The sequence below is a fragment of the Podarcis melisellensis genome (genome assembly GCF_964234715.1).
Source record: "Podarcis melisellensis genome assembly, chromosome: 5".
NCBI classification, from domain to species: Eukaryota; Metazoa; Chordata; class Lepidosauria; order Squamata; family Lacertidae; genus Podarcis; species Podarcis melisellensis.
In genome coordinates this window covers 99,156,564-99,176,888 of record NC_138537.1, presented here as the reverse complement: position 1 = coordinate 99,176,888, position 20,325 = coordinate 99,156,564, and the positions used below count along the sequence as shown (strand labels likewise).

At 44.3% G+C, this 20,325-nt stretch overlaps 2 protein-coding genes across 5 annotated transcripts; both read left to right on the top strand.

Moving 5' to 3' along the window:
- The first annotated feature begins 746 nt into the window (after nt 1-746).
- Nucleotides 747-12,952, top strand: PKDREJ (polycystin family receptor for egg jelly). 3 transcript variants are annotated; one of them, XM_081913286.1, is made up of 2 exons: nt 747-9,488; nt 12,894-12,952. In XM_081913286.1, exon 1 carries the CDS (start codon nt 1,326-1,328, stop codon nt 9,192-9,194), a length of 7,869 nt encoding a protein of 2,622 aa, XP_081769412.1. In that variant the 5' UTR covers nt 747-1,325; the 3' UTR covers nt 9,195-9,488; nt 12,894-12,952. The 3 variants fall into 3 exon arrangements, with proteins under 3 accessions (XP_081769412.1, XP_081769413.1, XP_081769414.1); XM_081913287.1 differs by lacking the exon at nt 12,894-12,952 and adding an exon at nt 12,866-12,889; XM_081913288.1 differs by lacking the exon at nt 12,894-12,952 and adding an exon at nt 9,661-9,765.
- A 203-nt stretch (nt 12,953-13,155) lies between these two features.
- CDPF1 (cysteine rich DPF motif domain containing 1) lies at nt 13,156-20,325 on the top strand. 2 transcript variants are annotated; one of them, XM_081913398.1, is made up of 4 exons: nt 13,156-13,226; nt 15,917-16,133; nt 17,818-17,929; nt 20,110-20,325. In XM_081913398.1, exons 2-4 carry the CDS (start codon nt 16,021-16,023, stop codon nt 20,266-20,268), a joined length of 384 nt encoding a protein of 127 aa, XP_081769524.1. In that variant the 5' UTR covers nt 13,156-13,226; nt 15,917-16,020; the 3' UTR covers nt 20,269-20,325. The 2 variants fall into 2 exon arrangements, with proteins under 2 accessions (XP_081769524.1, XP_081769523.1); XM_081913397.1 differs by lacking the exon at nt 13,156-13,226 and having other exon boundaries at nt 15,446-16,133.

Below are 20,325 nucleotides of genomic sequence, written 5' to 3'. Positions count from 1 at the left end.
AAGGGAAGCCCTATCCCTCAGTATTCTCAAATGGGTCCCCCCACAAATACTTTATTATTTTCACTTATTTATATGAGAAACACGAAGCAACAATAAACATTCAGCAATCCCACCCAACCCCAGCAGAGGCAGCAGTTGACTACTTACAATTAACTTGTTCTATCAATGCTGCACGTTGGGTCTTTTAATTTTTTTTTAAAATGGCATATTTATTTCTGGTGTCATTCATGCACTGGGTCAGGTGATATCCCTGGTCACATGACAAGGAAGGAGCAGAGATTTCTGAGAAGTGGGCCAGCCCATCTCCAGCTTTCTTCTCTGCCTTGTTGACAGTGACTTTTATTTGCTCTGCAATACTTGGGCCTTTTTATTTCCTGATCTTATCTTTGTTCTAATTGACTTTAGCCTTATCTGCCTTACTGATTATTCTGCCTGAGCTCCCTCACAGCCCTTCTCCTCATCCTCCAGAGTGGCTGTGTGCCTTCCCCCACCCACATTTAGTTTCCTTCTGCAGCTATTTTTTCCTAAAACTTTATGAAATTACAAAGAACCTTTCTTCATGTTCTCCCTTTCCTTGCTGCTGCTGTCGGGTGGGAGTGATCAGAGGACATGACGGGGGAGGGGGGAGCCTCAGAGTAGTCCTACTGCTTGCCTGCAGTTTCCCACCCAAAATGCTTGCTGTGTGGTTGGTGGCCTTGCGCCCTCCCTCCTGGCACAGGAGCATATCTAGCCTTAGCCCTGAGTTATTCCTCTTCTGTACCCAGGAAGGAGATCAGAGCAGGAGATGGTGGCAGCAACAGTACCTGAACCCTCTTTTGGGTCCCAGGAAAGCAGTGCAGGAGTCTAAGCATATAGACTGTGCTGCAGAGACACTGTGCTTGCAGGAAAAGGCATGCTGTGCTGAGATAGAATCAAGAAGAGGGCGACCTGATAAAATCTACTCCTCTTCCTCAGCAAAAGGCTGCAGTGTCTTCTGAAGTGCCTGGGGCACAATTCCAAAAACTGGAGTGGGGGATTACTTCAGCCATCAGAGGAATTATGTAGTGTTTTTCATTTTTCCTCCTGTGAGGAGGATGAATTTATGGGGTTTTAAGAAACAGCTTCTTAAAGCCATCTTCCTGAGACCTTAGGGAACTGCTGCTGTTCAGGTACTATGATCAAGGGAGGAGATTTATTTTTATTTTGATGAGCTGGGAGGCATGGATACTGGTTGCCCAGTGTGATGAGAAGAATTCTAGAATTCCCAGTCATTCACTCTATGGCAGTTGGGGCTATCAGGAGACAGTGGCTGCTTCTGGTCCAAGTTTTTTTTTCTCATCCTCAAGATGCACCTTCTATTATTCTTCACTCTCCTCTTCTTAGGCTGGGGTCGTTTTCAATATGCAGCAGCCATGACCCCTTATTTACTGCTACCTCTATTGCTGGTCATATGCTCTGACCAACAAAACTACATCCATCAGCTACAAGAGGACAAACTCCAGACTTCATGGCTGCAGGATGGGCATCCTGGGCATAATCATTTAACAGCTGTAAGATTTGTTTCAAAGACTGGGAAACAGCAGACAGTATTACCACCTGCTCACTGCTGCTGGCGCTGGAAGGTTGCTTTCATGTGTAATATGATTCTTTGGTCAGGCCGGATAGTGCTGGGCCCTAAGTTAGCAAGAGGAGACATCCATCCATCCCGCTGCATCCTCATACAGTGTGCGTCACCTTCCTGCACAACACCTGCATGCCTTCACCGCAACCTGAGCATTGAAGTCTTTGGGCAGGATGTCCAACTCTTCCTGCTTTGGCCGCTCACCCGTCCCATCCACGAGTGGCAGCTGGTGCAGCTGGGCTGGTGTGCACACCTCAGCACTTCAAGGTGGCGTTATCACTACAGCAGTCGGCAGGGTCGTCTCCTCCCCACCAGCTATCATCCAGATTCTGCACACTTTGCCCACTACCATAGTGGTGAACTGCACCACAAGTGCAAATCCTTCTTCAGCTATCGCCTGACTGTGCATTACACACACCAAGGGATATATATTTCTTCCCTCCATATTAAGCAGAGGCCCCAGATTAGCCTTAGCCTCGATTTGCAGGTGGAACCCATTCTGCTACACATTTGCAGTACCCATTCCAAATTGCTTAGCATCTCTCATAAGACCATCAGCCTCTCTTGGAGCCTCCTACCTGTCAACTCCCAAAAAATGGCCTACAGACTATGGGATGTTAAGGGTAGAAGGGTCTGGTCTACTTTCTACAATCCGTATGCTCTACAGAACAATTACACTGTTGTGCATATCCCACAGCATTCCAGGAAGAAAACAGTGGCCAGTATCTACTTTTGCGTAGATGAGGCAGGCTCTGGGGAGCTAGGTGGAGAACTTGGTTACTCTAATACCACCTTAAATCTAACATCAAAGAGTGAGCCCCGGGCGCACCTCACTCTCAACACACAGAAAATCAAGATGGGCACTTACATTTTCAGCCACACACAGGGGCTTTACTATTTCACCCAAGGAGGAAATGCTGCCAGTTCCTCTGGCAACCTCTCAAGCACTCACTACTTTTTCTATCAGCATCAGTCTCTGTCTTATTTGATCGCAATAGAGTTTATCCAACTACGGTGGTACAAGTTCAATGTACATCTATACCTTAACAGGAAAGGAGCCCTTCTGAGTTATTTCTCAAGGAAAGATATAGAGATTCACATTTTCAACAGTGGTCCTTCTTTTTTACAAAGTGTGGTCTATATTGTGTGGTTTATTCCAGTGCAACACCCTCTCTTGCAATTCAAGTGGGCCTTCAACTTAGAATATTTTGATTCAAGGAAAGAATGCCTCTTTTGGAACAATACCTATGCTTACAGGGATCATGTCAGAAATGCTGCCCAATTCATTCCTCATACAGTTTTACCTTTCAACCCTGCCCTGTATGCAGGGTATGTAGCCCAAGTAAACTGCACAAGAACTGGGAATACTCAAGCAGCTTTGAAAGCTACAGTCCACACTTATGCTTCAAAGACTGTGGAGTCCACAGTGACTTGCCTTCAAATGAGTTGTTTAATTAAGAAAGTGAAGATCCAGAAACCTCATCCTAAAAACTGTATCTTAAACCATATTAAAAGGGTACCATTTACTTTGTCCGCTGACACAGAGGTGAATTGTCCAGGTTCTAAACTACAAGACCTAACCTGGAAAATCTTTAAAATCCCAGATGTGAACAGTACTCCAGACTGGTCAAAACCATTTAATGCACCTGGCATTGGAAGCAGAAATCTTCTCATGTTAGAAGTTCCTGCATCTAGCTTAGATTATGGTTTGTACCTCTTTAATTTTACAGTGAAATTAATTGCAATGGATACTTTGGAGAGTGTGGAAGACTCTGATTCAGTGTTTGTAGCGATTGGAGCAGGCAGTCTTGTGGCTGTCATTGCTGGAGGTGCTGTGCAGACCGTTGGTTTCTCTAGCCAGTGGACTCTGGATGGATCCGCTTCCTCTGATCCTGATGCAGCCCAACCCTTTGAAGGGCTCACATTTACTTGGTACTGCACTAAACAAAAAACAGACTATGCATCCATGATCTTAAGTGGAAATGGAAAATGTTATCCAGAACAAGTGGATTTGAAATGGACAGCTTCCTCTGACCCAGTTCAAACAGTTCTACCCAAAACGCTTCAGGAAAATGTTGTTTATTATTTCCTCCTGGTAGTTCAAAAAGGAAGCCGAATGGCTCAAGCTCAGCAAATGATACATGTGCGGTCTGACTCTGCACTGATGCTGAATATCACATGTATTGAAAATTGTGGTAGGTCAATAATACCAACAGAAAGATTTTGTCTTTCTGGTAAATGTCTAAATTGCAGAAAATCTAGCAGACCACTTTACCACTGGTCACTTTTCTCACCAAGTTCCACCGAAATACATTTTGACTGGGACTCTAAGACTACAACTGGCAGATCAAGTCCATACTTATGTATACGTTCTTTGAGTTTTGTGAATATGAGAGAACAATCATATATGCTTGTTTTAAAAGTGAGCATGTGGAAAGGAGAGTCATCAGTCTATAGTTACTTATTTTTTGTAAACTTTCCACCAGTACCCGGAAAGTGTGTCCTTAGCCCTGCCATAGGAATGTCATTCTTAACAAAATTCATTGTTCACTGTAGTGGGTTTAAAGATAAACATTTGCCCCTTACATATAAAGTCAAAGCAGTATCAGATAAATGGACCTCTACTAGACTACATTCTCCAGACAACGGTATATTGGGGACAATTGTGTATTGTGGGCATCAGCCTAAAACTCCACCAACTTTTTTACCCACTGGTGCTTTAACAGTATATGTTGAAATTTATGATGCACTTGGAGCATACTCCCAAATAACTTTACAGACAACAGTGAATAGTCCATTGAAAGGTAAGCAAAATTATGCCATAATAAATGAATTACATGATTTAACCCATGGACCCACAGCTCCAATAGCATCTTTTCTCAAAAGTGGAGACTATTTTAGGGCAGGTTATTTTGTCTACATGGTGGCTTCTACTTTAAATGATATTGAAACCTTGCAGAAATTTCATTCCTCTAAAACTGAACTGCGGGAAATCCTTCTAAATAGGTCTGCAGCTATCCCTACAATAGACATAACAGGGACAAACCAAATGATCTCAAGTATTTCTCAGATAACACAGGAAACCTCTGAAATAAATAGGAAATCGCAACTACTTGCCATCAGAAAACTCAAAGATTTAAGTGAAGAAGTGCAAAGGCAGAGCAATGACAACCTAGGTTCTAAAGAAACAGAGGTTCTTTGCACTAGTATTTTTGCAGGGTTGTCCAATGTCCTGAAAGCTGCTCTGTTAGAACATAGAACTGTTCACAAAAATGGGGTTAAGGAAACCATTTCTCTCAGTGAGATTTTAGCGGACCTAATTTTACAAGGTAAAGTTCCTGGAGAGAGTGAAACTATTATGGAAGCCAATGGTTGGAGCATCACATTAAGAAAAGATGAAAAGTGGGATGTTATCAGTGCTTTCTCAAAGAGAAAAGACTGCAGGAACTGCTTTTATCCCAAAATGAGACAGGAGAACAATGAATTACCAGTGGATGCTGTGATCTCCACTGTTGTTTATGAGTTTGACAAGAATCCTTTTCCTTGGTTGCCAAATACAGATAACATTGGCACAATGGTGACTGGATTCAAGATGATAGGGACTAAATCTAATGGTGACATGCTTGGAATAATGCCTGATACAGCAGAAATTATAATGACCAGAAAAAATGAAGAAACTGTCATCTTTGAGTTGATGATGGGACATGGCAGCAAACACCCTAAAACAACTGGAGAATTTAGTTTTGAAGTGTGTAAGAATTCCAAAGATATTTTCATTCAGATTATGCCAAAACTAAAGGTCACTTTCCAGGCATTTGTATACCTTGGTTTAAGGAACAGCAATCTTGCTGTAGCGGCTTTTAGTATTTTCCATAACAGACCTGCAATACCAAGGAGAAATAGCTCCAGTAATAATGGCTGTGCACTTCAGACTCCGTACATATTTTGTCTTTCCCAGACATTGCTCAGAACAATATTCCAAGGCAACAGTGCAAAACAATTGAACATATCCATTGTTTTACAATCCGACCTTTCTGTAAGTCAGCTAGTTGGCATTGTGATTTTTACTGCCAACTGCTTACACATGGATGGAGTCCAAAGTCATTGGAAAGAAGACCTCTGCAGCCTTGGCCCTCAGACCAGTTGGCAAAAATTACATTGCATTTGCACAGGCAAAAAGCGTATTCCAAGGACTGCAAATTCTCAGCCAAGAAGAACCTACAGAGATAACATCAACTTTTTGGCTGGGGAAGTAACTGCATATCCCAGTCCAGTAGAAATAAAAAAGGTCCAGTTAACCCAAAACGACAAAAATCCTGTGACAATGTTAACGGTACTTTTCATTTTGATAGTATACATCTTCTTGGCTATTTGGACAATAAGAAAAGATAGGGTCGATTTGAAGAGCAGAGACCATGCCATAGTCTTGCCAGACAATGATCCTTTTGATCAGGTGTGCTACCTGGTCACCATATACACAGGCAGCCGTTTTGGAGCAGCGACCACAGCCAATGTTTTTATTCAGCTAATAGGCCAAAGTGCTGTCAGTGACGTACATTGCTTAAGACACCCCAAACACCCGACTTTTCTTCGAGGGGCCATTGATACTTTTCTTTTGACGAGTAAGAATGACCTCGGAGAAGTTTATTGCCTTCAAATCTGGCACAATAATGCAGGTTCTTCCCCTGATTGGTTCTTGAGTAGAGTCAAAGTGGAAAACATCTACTCCAAACAGTCTTGGGTGTTCATGTGCCGGAAATGGTTTGCTCTTGACAAGGCAGACGGCCTAATAGAGAGGACATTAGTTGTTACTCAGCCAGCAGCACCTTTAAACAAAATTGATTTCTTAATGATAAACATTGCCAATGACCTGGTGGATTGCCACTTATGGTTCTCGATCTTTGCTCCTGTCTGTACAACTTCTTTGAACAGGCTTCAACGGCTTTCTTGTTGTTTAGCAATACTATTGTGCATCCTGCTTATCAACGTTATGTTCTTCAACGCAGATGAGGATCAAAACATGTTTTCTGAAGAGTTACAGTATTTGAGATCCATAATAATCGGAATCCAAAGTGCTTTCATTGCTTTTCCTTTGCAAATGATTGTAACAGCTTCCCTGAAATATTCTCAGAAGGAACCTTCACCACTGAATGCAATGGAGACCTACCCTCCAGAATACTCTGCTTTCATGTCTGGGGACTTTAGAAATTGGCAGGAGCGTCTGCAGAAGTGGTACCTTGTAGAAACTGGTTCAAACATCCCAGGACCTAATTTCCCAAGGAGGCCTTCCAGTGTCTCAGAATCATCCGAACTGGAACAATCAAAAAAGATAAAATGGCGACAGGCAGGAAAAAGTTGGACCAACTGCACAATTTCTGAGGGTGATGCAAATGTAATTGCAACAGAAGAGGACATAACCCAAGATTCTAAGCCCAATATCAATTCTAGTAATAATTATGTGAAGAATGATATGTATCCTCAGATAAAACCACCAAATATTCCCCACATGCTCTTTTATAGAAAGCCACAAATAGTGTTTTCATGGTGGAATCAATCTATTTTGTGGATGGTGGCCTTGGTCATATCTGCCGTGTCATCATTTTTTATCATATTTTATGGTCTGCACTATGACTATGAAACATCATTCGAGTGGCTAACAGCATCCACCATCTCTTTTTCTGCATGTGTATTTTTGCTTCAAACTCTGACCATAGGGATTTTTTCAGCCTTGGAGACACTTTATCCCAAATACTGTGAAAATGTTCCATGGTCAAGCAAAAACACCTTCTTAGAGATTAATCTGGAAGATGCAACTATGGATGCTGATGATATGCGAGAATTGCATTATGATCTCGTTAGAGCGAGAGGTACCAAGCACTACCAACCCCTGGAAGAGGATGAAATCACAATTTTTAAGAAAAAACAGAAGATTGAACAACAAGCTTTCATTTTCATAAAGGACATAATATGTCACTTTGTCTTTTTAATTCTAGTTTTAAACATTGCTTACTCAATGGAAAACACTGCTAGTTTTTACTACAACCAGGATATTCAAAACAAGTTCTCTCCGGAGCTTTCAAGTATCACTAAAATAGAGCACATTTACAGTTGGCTTAGCAATGTCTTTTTGCCTTTGATCCACAACAATAACAAACCATCCTATCTTTCAGATACCTGGTCCAAAATCCTTGGGTTACCCAGAATGCGGCAAGTTAGAGCAAAGAATACAGTAAAAGAATGTTTCTATCCACATAGTTTTGTACATAAATTTGTGATTAGTACAAGCCATTGCCTTCATAAGTATGGCCATGACAGTGAAGAGCAAAGAAACCACTTTGGATCTTGGGCAAACACAGCCAATAGGTCTGTTTCAAATAATTTTGCCAATTTTCCAGGCTTCACTTACCACTCCCTCACTGATCCTTGGCAATATAATTCATATGGAGAACTAAACACTTATGGAGCGGGAGGATACACTTTTAATTTTTATCCAGAAGAGCAACTGCATAACTCAACAGAAAGAATCAATGCTTTAAAAGGGAGCAGCTGGCTTGATGAAAATACCTGGGCACTGATAGTTGAGATGACAACTTTTAATCCAGATGTCGATTTATTTTGCAGTATCTCAGTTGTATTTGAGATTTCTAATTTAGGCCCTGTTAACACAAGCTTGATGATCCATTCATACACACTCCCCATTTTCAAGCAGCTAAGCGGTATGAAAAAGTTTGTCTATATAGCTGTTGGCTATATTCTTGTCTTTTACATCATCGATGAGTTTTCTGTGGTGGAGCAACAAAGGCTAAAATACATAAAAACTGTTTCAAATTTAATTAATTTTGGGATAAAGGGTGTGTGTCTCTTCTTCCTTTTGCAGCTTGCCTTCAAATTTAAATTGGCGTCTGCAATAACAGAATTGTTTTTACTTCACCCAGATGAATTTGTTCCGTTCCATAAAGTTTCCCATGTTGATCAAACATTGCGGATAACTCTGGGTTTCCTGGTCTTCCTCATAGTCTTGAAAACTCTCCGGTATTCCCGATTCTTTTACGATGTGCGCCTGGCTCAGCGATCTATTTTAGCAGCCCTTCCTGGCATCTGTTCTATGGCTTTAGTGGTGGCGGTGTACTTCTTTGTATACATGGCATTTGGTTACCTGGTATTTGGACAACACGAATGGAATTACAACACCATGACTCATTCTGCTCAGACAGTATTCTCTTACTGTGTTTCGGCTTTTAAAGACACTGCCTTTACATCCAATAGGATTCTGGGGGGTCTCTTTCTAGCTTCATTCATGATGGTGATGATCTGCGTTTTGATCAATTTATTTCAAGCTGTGATTATGTCTGCCTATGAGGACATGAAGCAACCCGTCTATGAAGAGCCTTCTGATGAAGCAGAGGTAGTAAATTTTCTGTTTCATAAGATTCGCAGGGTCTGGTTTTTTGTAACCTGCAGGTCAGCAGCCACAGCTGATGCAGAGCTTTTCAACAGAGTTCTGTTTGGGCATCCTGAGAGGAAAAGCACTCACCACCTGGGGCTCAAAGCCAGAAAAATAAATGGCAAAAAAATGGTTTATCTTGTCATTTGATTCTTAAGCTGGCTTTTTCAAAACTGAATGAAAACTGCACATTTAAAAAGACAGAAAGGAAGAAGTAAGGAAAAATGGATTGCTCCGAATATTAATCAGTGCTAATTCCCAATGAAGCTGCTTTTCAGTGCTGCCCTCCGCATCACCCCATTTATTCACAGAAGCTATTATGGAATGATTACACTTAATTAACTGCAAGCACTCCCATACCACTAGTCTGGATGAAGAACCAGTATCGGTGTAACCTCAGTTTCTTACACCTCCACCCGTGCCTCCCTCAACCTTGCTTGTCAGGTGAGAAAACAAGGAGGGAGGGTGTTATAAAACTGTAGGAAAGGGTTGGGGAACAGGTCTTTGGTGTATGTATCCTGCATTTAAAAACCCTGCTATTATTATTGTTGTTGTTTCAAATAGAGATTTCATTTGGGTGACCTAATTTATTATCTCTTAATCTCTTAAAATACAGCAATATACAATGTTTGAGATGAGAGGGTGTGTGTGAAGTGTAATGAGTGCCTTTTTGCCAAAGAGGAAGACTGTAACCTTAATAGTAAAACAGTCCTGTCATTTGCATGAGGCGTTTTGTTTGCTTCACTATTTTATTTGTATGTCCTTACTACTATTATTTTACAAGTACTTTGTGGCATTATTAATATCAGGCTGGATCAATTGCAGAGCCATGAGGGGTAATAACATCCAGGAATGAAACACATTGCCCTTGATTTCATCTTTTGTACCCTATATTTTTGTGGGACTACTGTGCCATGCATGTGCTTATGCAGATGCAGCTGAGCATGCAAATAGCTATGGTGTGCACAGACTGTACATCTTGACAAATGTAGCATATATGCTACTGAATCTAGAGACCAGCCCACTAATTCATGGGTTATTAAAGACATTTCAGGTGAACCCTATTGTGTAAGGCTACCCCAACCCCTGCTCATGGCACCCCTAGCAACTGTGTCTTCAGCATACATAAGAAGTAACACTGCGCATCTAGAGGGCTTCCTCTGAAGAGGTGTTCCTGATTGGGCCAGGACCATCACCACCAGCCTTTGCCATGGAGCAGCTCTGCATGTGTACATCAGTTTGCATGTGCTCCTGGGTGAGTGGGTGGCCAATCGGTGTGTCAGCAATGGGAGCAATGGGGTTAGCCCATGCAACCCTGCAGCTCCTTTGAACATGGTTAGGGATACTTAGCAAACTGAAATGTGGCACATATGTGGTCCAATAAATATTGAACACTAAAAGTCTAGAATGAGACAGGACATAAAATGCTCTGCCTATACTACTTCCACATTTGGTATAGACAGAGTATGGGGGGGATCCATTCCTTTTACAGATGTAAAGGTGCTTTTGGATGGAAATCTGCTGATTTCTTTACCTTCTCATTCCACTTTTATCAGAATATCATTTAGTACAGCACCATTCCTTACAGATTTATACATTTTTACATCTATGGTATCCAGGCAACACCAATGCATGGTGCATAACTGAAAGTGCCTATTTCCCCCCTCCCTGCCTGCCCTTTCTCCATGCTTCCCATACGCTACACTTCATAAAGCATGTACAAAAATGACCAAGCTAGGAGTATTTTTTTGTACTGTAATTGTCTGGCCACGGAAAGCATCTGAGTGTACCATGGATTGTGCAATTGTTGTGCATAATTCTTGCTGCCCTTGCACGTGTGTGTGCTTAAATAGGAGCTGAGCAGAACTTGGCCACCAGCAACAAGCCCCGCCTGGAATGTATTACAGTGCTTCTCATTTTTCCCTTGCCCCGTGTAGTGGACTGAGTGGGCAGTTTGAGGCTACATGGCAAAGGGCAAAGGGCTTGCTTGACCCTTCCTTGCTGTCCCCCTTCCTACTGCCCCTTTCCTTTTACAGACACGTCCCACCAGTGCCACAGGAGAATCACAACCAGTCAGACTTGGTTTCTGCAGGAAGGGAAGGAGGAACTACTGAGGAGGCAGCCCATTTCACCACAAGCACCTTTGATGCCTCACCTGTTTTGCAAACTTTACAAACGCCCCAGGACGTGCACACCAACAAAGAGTTGAGCAGCAAAATTCCAGGTCCTGCTCCACTGCTACAAAGATGATAGATAGATAGATAGATAGATAGATAGATAGATAGATAGATAGATAGCTGGATAGCTGTGCCAAACCCGAGCTGAGGCAGCATGGCAGTAGAGCAGCTCTCCCAAGAAATGCCACAAAACATGTCAGACATAAACCGCCTCCCCAAATCAGATGGTTCCACTTTTAAACAGCTGCAGCTTTGAAGCTTTTGCACCTACGTCCCCCTTAACTGCACTAACTAGATCCCCTCCCCTGAGTAAGGGTGGGGAGAAATGGGATGCTGTTGACTCCAGCACAATGTTATGTGGATGCCACCCCCAAAATTAGTGCCCTCCACCTCAGAGGCTTTGCAGTGGCCACCAGAAATGTTTCTGGAAATGAGAAAAAAACTTATGATAGGAGGGGAAACTATTAAGTTACATCATCACATGTCTTAACAATCAGACTAAGAGCCAAAGCAACAGAATACAGAATCCTGGCTAAAATTAGTCAGTCGAGCCAAGTTTTCCTATCTGCAGATTTTATTGAAGAATTATTGTTTATCTTTACTGAAGAATTAGAGCTGAACCTTTACAAAATGATACCTCTTTAAAGTTTGCCTTGAACTTACTGTTTCACACCTGCAGCTCCCCAATTCTCCAAGTAGTGTGGGCATTTCCAAGGGCAGCTGCTAGAGGGGTGTGTTTGTAATCAGAGTCAACATTGACAGTCAGCATCACTAACCACTTGCCAAGACCCACACCTCAGCTGAGGGCCCACTGCCAACTCTTAGAGCCCCCGGGCCCTCCTGCTGCCGCGGCCTGCACACGCCTACCCACCCTCTCCAAGCAAGCCAGCTCTGAGAGGAGCAAGGAAAAGAAGAAGCAACCTCTCTTCCTCCAGAGAGAGAGACGTTGCCAATGAGTCTGCAGGGAAGACCTAGTCAGGTACTGTATTCGAATTCAGGGCCAGCCCAAGACATTTGGGCACCAGAGGCGAACCAGAAAATGGCACCAGCCCCCCCCCCCCCCGCCAGGGAACTAGAGGCTGAGTGAAGATCTACATCAGGAACAAGGGGGAATGAAGACCCACATCGAGAACAAGGTGAAAATCTCTGTGCATATAGTGTCAATGAAAATCACTCAATGCAAAATAATAATAATAATAATAATAATAATAAAACCTCCTCATGTCAAAGAGAAAAACAACTACCAGATTTTAAGAAGACTTGTTATACACTTTTAACGTTTAATAGGTTATCGTCTTTTAATATTCCGTTGGAAGCCGCCCAGAGTGTTTGGGGAAACCCAGCCAGATGGGCGGGGTATAAATAATAAATTATTTATTATTATTATGTGAAATTTGATGAAAATGTATTTAATCCCCCCCCCCGGCATAGCTGGGTTTATTTTATACCTGTGGAGGAACTAGAACTGCACTGGTTTTTATTATCACCTGCGTGATTTAGGTTCGTGCCTTGCGGGGCGGGCGGGGGGGGACACACACCTGGCCTTTGGGCTCCTTTCCAAGGCTACACTTCTATGATTTACTTGGAGCCTAGACCTGCCCGTTTCAGCGGGATTTCATGCCAAGTATTTTCCGTCGCTTGCAGACTTCACTTCCGCTGGTCCTATTTATAGGTTTGCTCGGAAATGAAGTCCTGTACGTGGGACTTCCGTCCGAGTGAGGGAGCGGTCTCAGACTTTGAAGAGGTCAAGTCAAGCAGCTGCTTCCCCGAAGGGAGCCTTTCTCTCCCGCTCCTTGGAAGGAGGCGCCGGGGCGGGAGCGGGGAGCAGAGCCCGGAGCCCCGGAAAGAGGAGGCGGTGCTGACGCCAAGCCGCGCTGCAAGGAGCATCAGCTGAAGCCCCGCCTTCTCTTTCTGCTGCTTCCTCGGAAGTAAAGGCGCAAAGAGCGCGCTCTCCGGTGGGCAGCGGGCCTTAGGAAGTGGCCCCTTCGGCCAGGGAGCTCCGAGCGTAAGTGACACTTCGGACTCGACTGCTCTGGGGCAGAATCGGGGCCCGCCTTGCTGCAGGGCAGCGCCAGGTTGGCGAGCAAGCGAGGAGCCTCCGCCCGCCGCCCTTGGCCTTCGGAGGCGCGTCTCCCTCCTGCACTCGGAGCTGCACGTTGCCCGAGTGTCTCTTCCTTCCCGCCGCTTCTTAGTCAATCCTAGCAGGTCCCTTCCAGGCCCATCTAGTAGTTTCAACGTGCGCCCCCCCCCACACCGGCCCCCGCTTCCCTTTGCCAGTGTGCTGGCAGTTTTATTGCTGCCAGGTCTACGAAAAACAGATGTGGAGATAGACATGTCCTTGTCAATAAGGGATTTGCAACTAGAATGTAATGGCCGGCTCTGTGAGTTTGTACTCGTTACACCTTTTCTCACCGGGAAGTTCTGTTCCTGTTCCTGCCCTCTAGAGGGCAACGGTGCCCACACCTTCGCAGCCTCTGGCATTCACGGTTCTCTTACTGGGGCGGAGTGGGAGTCTTGAAGGAGCTCCTGACCTTGAGCGCAGGGGCTGCCAAACTTTGTGGACCAAGGGGCACATAGTGAAGTTTGAGAAAATGCTGTGGGTTCCACAAACTGGCTGCTATTTGGGTTTGTGGCATAACAAAATTAGAAGAGGGTCATTTGCTGCTGCTCTTCACACCCAGGCAGCGTCAGGTGGTACATCTGCAAGGTCCTGCTGGAACAGGTCTCATCACCACCCATGCCTCTTCCTCTCTCCCTCCCATTCACAGGCCACAAATTCATGCTCTTGGTCTTTCTCACCTGCCTGCACCTCTGCATCTCTGCTTCTGACACAGAGCACATTTCAGAAAAGAAGGAAGGGCCTGCTGTCAGCTCCACAAATGCTGGTGGGTTACAACCAGCTGAGCATATGGGATTATCCCTGTCGCTTCTCCCTCAGCTAGCAATGCAACACCCCTTTAAAAAAATAAATATCTGATACCTTCATTTTACATTTGCAAATTGAGTTACTTAATATAATTACCAATAAATGAAAAAATGATGATGAGCACACAAACCCCAAATACTTACAGGCCCCGATCTTATTCATCCACATAGTAGTCCACATATTTCCCCTCCTCATTGACTAAGAGTTGATAAAATAGCAGACTTCCATGTTTTGCTGTTGATGTGCATGCTATGGTTAGCATATATGCAGCTAATACAATGTTTGTGCTCTTCAAACTTCTTATTTTATTCCTCTCTAACAACATGATTTGAGGGTTTTGTTGCATCCCATTTCCTACTTTCTAATACCTTGGAGACCCCTTTAATCATGTCTGAATGGAGGTGAGGAGGCAGTTTACACCTTCAGGGGTAGATGGGGGCAGCTTGATCCTGAGAACACTCTGCTATCCAATTCTGTAAATATGCTCATTGGTCCTCCTTGGCATTTAAATAACCATGTGTGCGAACTCCCTGCAGCGGAGGAAGGCCACAAGTGCCAGTATGAATTTAATCTGGTAAAATTAAATAAAGGGTATGGAAGGCCTCCCTGACATAAGCCCAAGATTCAGTTCAGGCTTGTCTGCGCAAAGTACATCTGTTTGTGCTTCCTTAATATGCAGAACAATTAGCTGATAAAGAGCAGCTGTGGAGAAATAAAAGCCACATAAAAATAGTCACTCTTAAAGGCTTGCATAAGAAGAGGAGAAGATACCTGCCCACCTTACTTCGCTGTTCTCTTTGGATTTGTAAGAGAGCTTCTGGAAGGAACCTCCATCCTTACTGGCGCCCAGCTCACACATCACATGCCTGAGGATTCCCTCCCAGCAGTGCACATGTGTTATGCGGGCACGACATGCATTGGCCTCTATGCCTTTAGGCTTGATTTGTGTGACTATCCTCCCCTCCCCCCACAACACTTTTTAGGGTGAAGGACATTGGCCCAGCATGTTCAAGCATCGTATCCCAGTGCTCCCACCCTGTGGAAATCACAACCCTCTGTTGGTTGAGCATATAAACTGGGCGCATGGTGGTAAATAGCATGTCTTCTAGTGCAAATAGTTGTATGATAATGACAGTCTAATCTCCTACTGGTTCAACATCATCCTAGTGAAATCTCATTATACTCTACACCAATCATGGTTAACTCGTTTAAGGATTTCACGTGGAGCCACCTAGACGGTCACAGCAGTTGCACAACACAGCCCTGTTGCAACTAAATGCTCCACCTCCATTTCTTTTTAATTAATCTTTCTCCCGGCCTCCTTTCCTCTGCTGTCTCTTCTGTACCTGTTGGGGGAAGAGACCTTTCCTCCTCGCTCTTTGTAAAAGGTGGCATCTGCTTCGAACACTCAAAAGTTCTAGGTTTGTCTTATCTCCAGCTGCTAATCCCAAAATATTTGGTGACATGAGTTCCACACATTTTCAGAGTAAGCAAATAATAACTCCCATCTTAATTCCACACTGGCTGCTTTGAGATGTTATGAAATGGCTGACTGTTTTGAGCAGATGAGAAGATCCCTATTTAAATCAAAAGCCCACCTCACCCCACCTTCTGTCCCTGTATGGCGGCCAGCCAGATGCGAGGCCTCACTGTTTGCATTCTGCCTCTGACAATGGAGGTAATTAAGACCCAGGACTGTGATTTGTCCCCCTCCCCCTCCCTGGGTGTGTAAGAACATGGGGTGCTGCTAATACATGCCTAGCTTTCAGTTTCAGGTGCAGCACATGTGGACCACTCTGGACAGTCCTGGACCAGCTGAGTGGCTCCACGTACAAATCCATCTGTTTGGGCATTTGGTCGGCAGCATTCCCAGATGAAGTCCAGCAAGGAGTCCCAGTGCTGCGGCACTTTTGAGTGTGAGTTGTGTGGATTAACTGCCCCGTACAGCTACTACGGACAGAAACCTCCAAATGCTGCCTGTGTTACGTAAGTACATCTCTTACCACTTACTCCCTGTGCTGTCCACCAATGATAGTATCTCCACTATGGCAAGCAGCTCCTTTGAATGATCAATGCCATGTAGCTGAGGGCCAGTGGCTAGCCCAGAGGTGGGAATTTCAGCCACCTGGTCTCTTTTTGCAGGGATTTGCAGAGCAGCCGTGATGGGTGGTCCCCGGCTTCCCTTCCCTTCCTTTGTCTGCTGCTTTCTCCTTGCTACACCCCAAGCAGATTTTCCTATGAAATTGGGAAAAGTAACAGTTTATGTGTGTAAGCACCTCCCCACACCTGTGTCTTCTGAAAACTGGGTCTGTACCTGCACAGAGAAAGGGAGTCCCAGTCATGTGTTATTTGCCAAATGTGTAGCTAGGACCAAAATATTTGAGGAGTCTTGCTTTCAAAAAAGTACAAAGAGCCTTGTGGCACCTTCAAGCTGAGCTGATGTCATAAAGTATGAATGTGGCAAACAGGCATCCAAGAACAACTGATTCTTGTAAGTTCACTTCTCAAGAGATCCAGAGATTATACTTGGTGAGGGTCTCAATAATTCCCTGCTAGAAATCTTGAGCTCTGCTCAGTGTCTCCTGAGAACTGAGAATGAAAGTTCCAGAGTGTGACCTATAGCTATGGCCTTACTGCAAATTGATGCCCTCCAGATGTTTTCGGCTACAACTTCCAGTGGCCACAGTCAGCAGTGGCCATGCTGGCCTGTGCTGAAGGGAGTTGTCGTCAAAGCATCTGGAGGGCACCAGGTTGCAGAATCCTGCATTATGGATTCAAGAATGGCTTGCTAATAAGACAGCGGAAACTGCTGCCATCTAACATGGGACACAGTTTTATTGAGAGCTTGATATTTAAATGGGGACCATGTTTCTATCCCTTACTTTTTGCAGGGAGTGGGGAGAAGGATCATTTTCAATTTACCTGTCAGTGATAAACAAAACTGTTCCTTTACCTCACAGTGACCCTTCACTGTTTTTCAGCTGCATTCAAGAGTCCCCTAGTTTCATGATGAGAAAATCTATTTTGGTCCCCGGAGCATTCAGCATCTGGTCTTTGCCAAAGGCAGGCAGGGTTGGGGCCAGGAGCAAGTTGTTCTGTGCCCTTTTGGAGTGTGAGAATTGTCCTTTGGAAACAGCAGGTTAATTCCAGAGAGGGCACAAAACGGTTGCCGTCTCTGGCAGATCCCTTCTCTTGTCTTGCCCCTCAGCTGCTCACTCCTACTTGCCTGCGTCTTGGCTCCTGCACGGGAGTTGGTTGCTGAAGGCCGGAAAGAAAGCAACTCCTGACATCTCCACTGTTGTGATCCTTGCTGGGAGGGGGTGTGGCGCTCTAGAGCCTTCGCCTTCGTCTTGAGAAAGTCAGCTGAAGAGGGGAGCTTAGGGAAGGATTCAGCTAAAACTTCCATTCCTGTTCACTTTTGAGGGAGGCCTGGTATGCTGTTTCCTACAGGGGTGAATGGAATGCCTGTGAGAAGGGTATCATGCCTCTCCTCTGAAAATGGCTCTGCCCTGACTCAGTGCCATTAGCCCGCCAGCCCTTGACTCAGTACAGATACAGTCCCTGCTGAATATTAGCCACTGACCTGGTCCTTAAGATTGGATATGGGAATGTGAGTTGCTCCCTGCCAGTGCTAGCTATCTCTTTAAAATGTGGAATGATTCTTTCCCAGCCTTCTGGAGGAATCCTACGTCATGAAGGATCCATTCACCTCCGACAAGGACAAATTCCTCATACTTGGATCTCAGTGCAGTTTGTGTTGCAAGCATGTGTGTGTTGGCACAGTAAGTAGCACGTGATGCCTGCTGCCTTTATATCTCTGATGTTAGTTTCATAGCTGTGACCTAGAGGCTGAAAATCAAGCCAAGTGGAACATAACCTTTTTTCCACCCTTGCTTTGCCATTACCTTTTATATACTACTTCAAAATACAGTTCCATAATTCAGTTTTTTTAATGGCCCTTTGAAGGATCAACACCTTAAGTGCTCCTTTTCTCGGGTCATTCTCTTATCAACAGTTCAGGTTCATTCTGTTCCCAGGCTCAACAGAAAGTCTTCACCAGCAGGTGAACAATTGGCCATCTCATACTTGCCCTTCAGCTGCTTGAATCTTCATAAATATGCTATGGAGCCACAGGACCTTAACTACTGGGTGGGCGTGTTTGTGATCTCAGGACAGTTGGTGCCAGTCACACTGCCCAGTGTGAGCCTGTTATTTACATTGCTCACCATAGCAACATGCCATATCTAATGCCTGGATTATTTGACCATGAAGGGAATGTACATTGGTTTTATGCCATTTTCATTTTTGTGACTTCCTCCAAAGAATCCTAAAAATTGGATTTTGCTGAAGCATTGAGAGTGTCCCTTGAGGAGCCCCTAGCACTTCTCCCCTAGGCTGTGTTTCTAGAGCTTTGGGGGGCAACAAGAATTCTGCCATTTATTTTCATTTGCACAGGACATAGCAAACAGCACAGTCCTTTTGGGAGACTGTTTCTTAGCTTTTGAGCTTTGTTTGGCTTCTCTTGTGATGAAGATCTGTGGGTTGCTTTGGTGTTGCAAGCTTCTCTGGATGTTATCTCCTATGGCCTCATTGCTACACGTTGCGTCATGACAGGCAGCCCTTACTTGAAGAAGGAGTTGTGGATATAAGGAACCATCATGAGGCATTGCAGGAAAAACGGATTTTCCCAAGTTGTGCAACTTGAGGAACTGTTTCATCACATCTGCTACATGCTAAATGTTTCCCTTCCAACTGTAAGATTTTCTGAAAAACGTAATTCATAACCCATTTCTTTCCCCGCTTCCAGTTCTCTAAGATGATAATTGAGCTAAGGATTCCAGATTTGTTCAAAGCAAGTCTGAGAGGAATCAGTTTTGGCCTCCTCCTGGAACGGATCTTTACACCCTTCATTGGCCTATAGGAAAATATATTTATTTAGGCTCGTTATATAGACCTTGCACAAGTTGTAATTGACCAGGGAGCCCCATGCAGTCAGGCCAAGGGTCCATTAATGTTGGCCATAGGTCAACCTTCTGCACTCTATGATGCCCTGCAGCTCCCACCTGCCCCATTCAATCTGGTCAAGGGTCAGGGGTGATGGGAGTGGTAGTTCCAAATGGCTAGAGAGCATGAGGTAAGCTCCCATAAAGGCTGCAGTGAAGATGGTGAGCAGGGCTTGAAAGCAAGAATAGTGTTGCTGTGTTGTTTGCCCACAGCTTTTGGTAATTCAGCTTTTCATTGCCTCTGACCTTGGAGCTTCCATTTAGCCATTGAGAGACCATGGATGTGCAGATTTTTAAAAATTAAAAAGCAATCCCGTGCACATTTACCTGGGAGAAAGCTCTACTGGACATGGTGGGACTTCTGAGTAAACATGAGGAGGGTTGGACTGTACTGCCCGTGACCATCACCATGTCTTCTGACCACGATTTCCTTAAGTGGAAGAGGATTGTGGACATCTTAATTCACCTGCTGGATTAAAGAGACCTTTGATCTTAGATTTCGCTTCATTAATTAGTCACCCTCAATCCAGCTGCAACTGAGCTACTGCCCCACTGGGTGTGGGCCCAGCAGTGTATTGCACTTGCTGAAAATTGGTGTAGTAAAATGTAACAAAGAAACAGAGGCTGGTTGTGAGGAACGTTTAAAAGAGCTCATACAAGCAGGTGGAGCACAAGCCACCCCAGATGGCAAGACTGGCTGTTAAATCTTAAGAAGTGGCTGGATCTTAATTGCATCTTAATTGCTGAGCACAAGGGGGGTTCTGGAGCAGGAGGCGCCACTGGAGCAGTTCAGCATCCTCCTCGAGTCCTTTGAGTTTCAAAGCTAAGAAATGAGTTAGTCACAACTATGCCTCTTTAAAGCACTTGGACTAACCTTTTGACCGGATTGGGGCCATACATAAGAGTAGATGTTGTGTGTTAAGTTTGGTGAGTTTAAGAATTTCTCTGTTCTTTTTCAGGACTGTAGCCTTTTCTACGCAAAAAGATTCTGCCTCCCCTGTCTTAAGTTACACTTAAACGAGTTTCCAGTGGAAATAAGGCAAGATTTGGAAAAGAAAACTCATTCTCAACACCAATCTTCAAAAAAGGGAGATTCCAAGACTTCGAAGAAAAACTAGGTTGTTTTTGGCCCAGGTGTGTTTTTTTGTAACAAATATAAAGCTGTGTCTGATGAA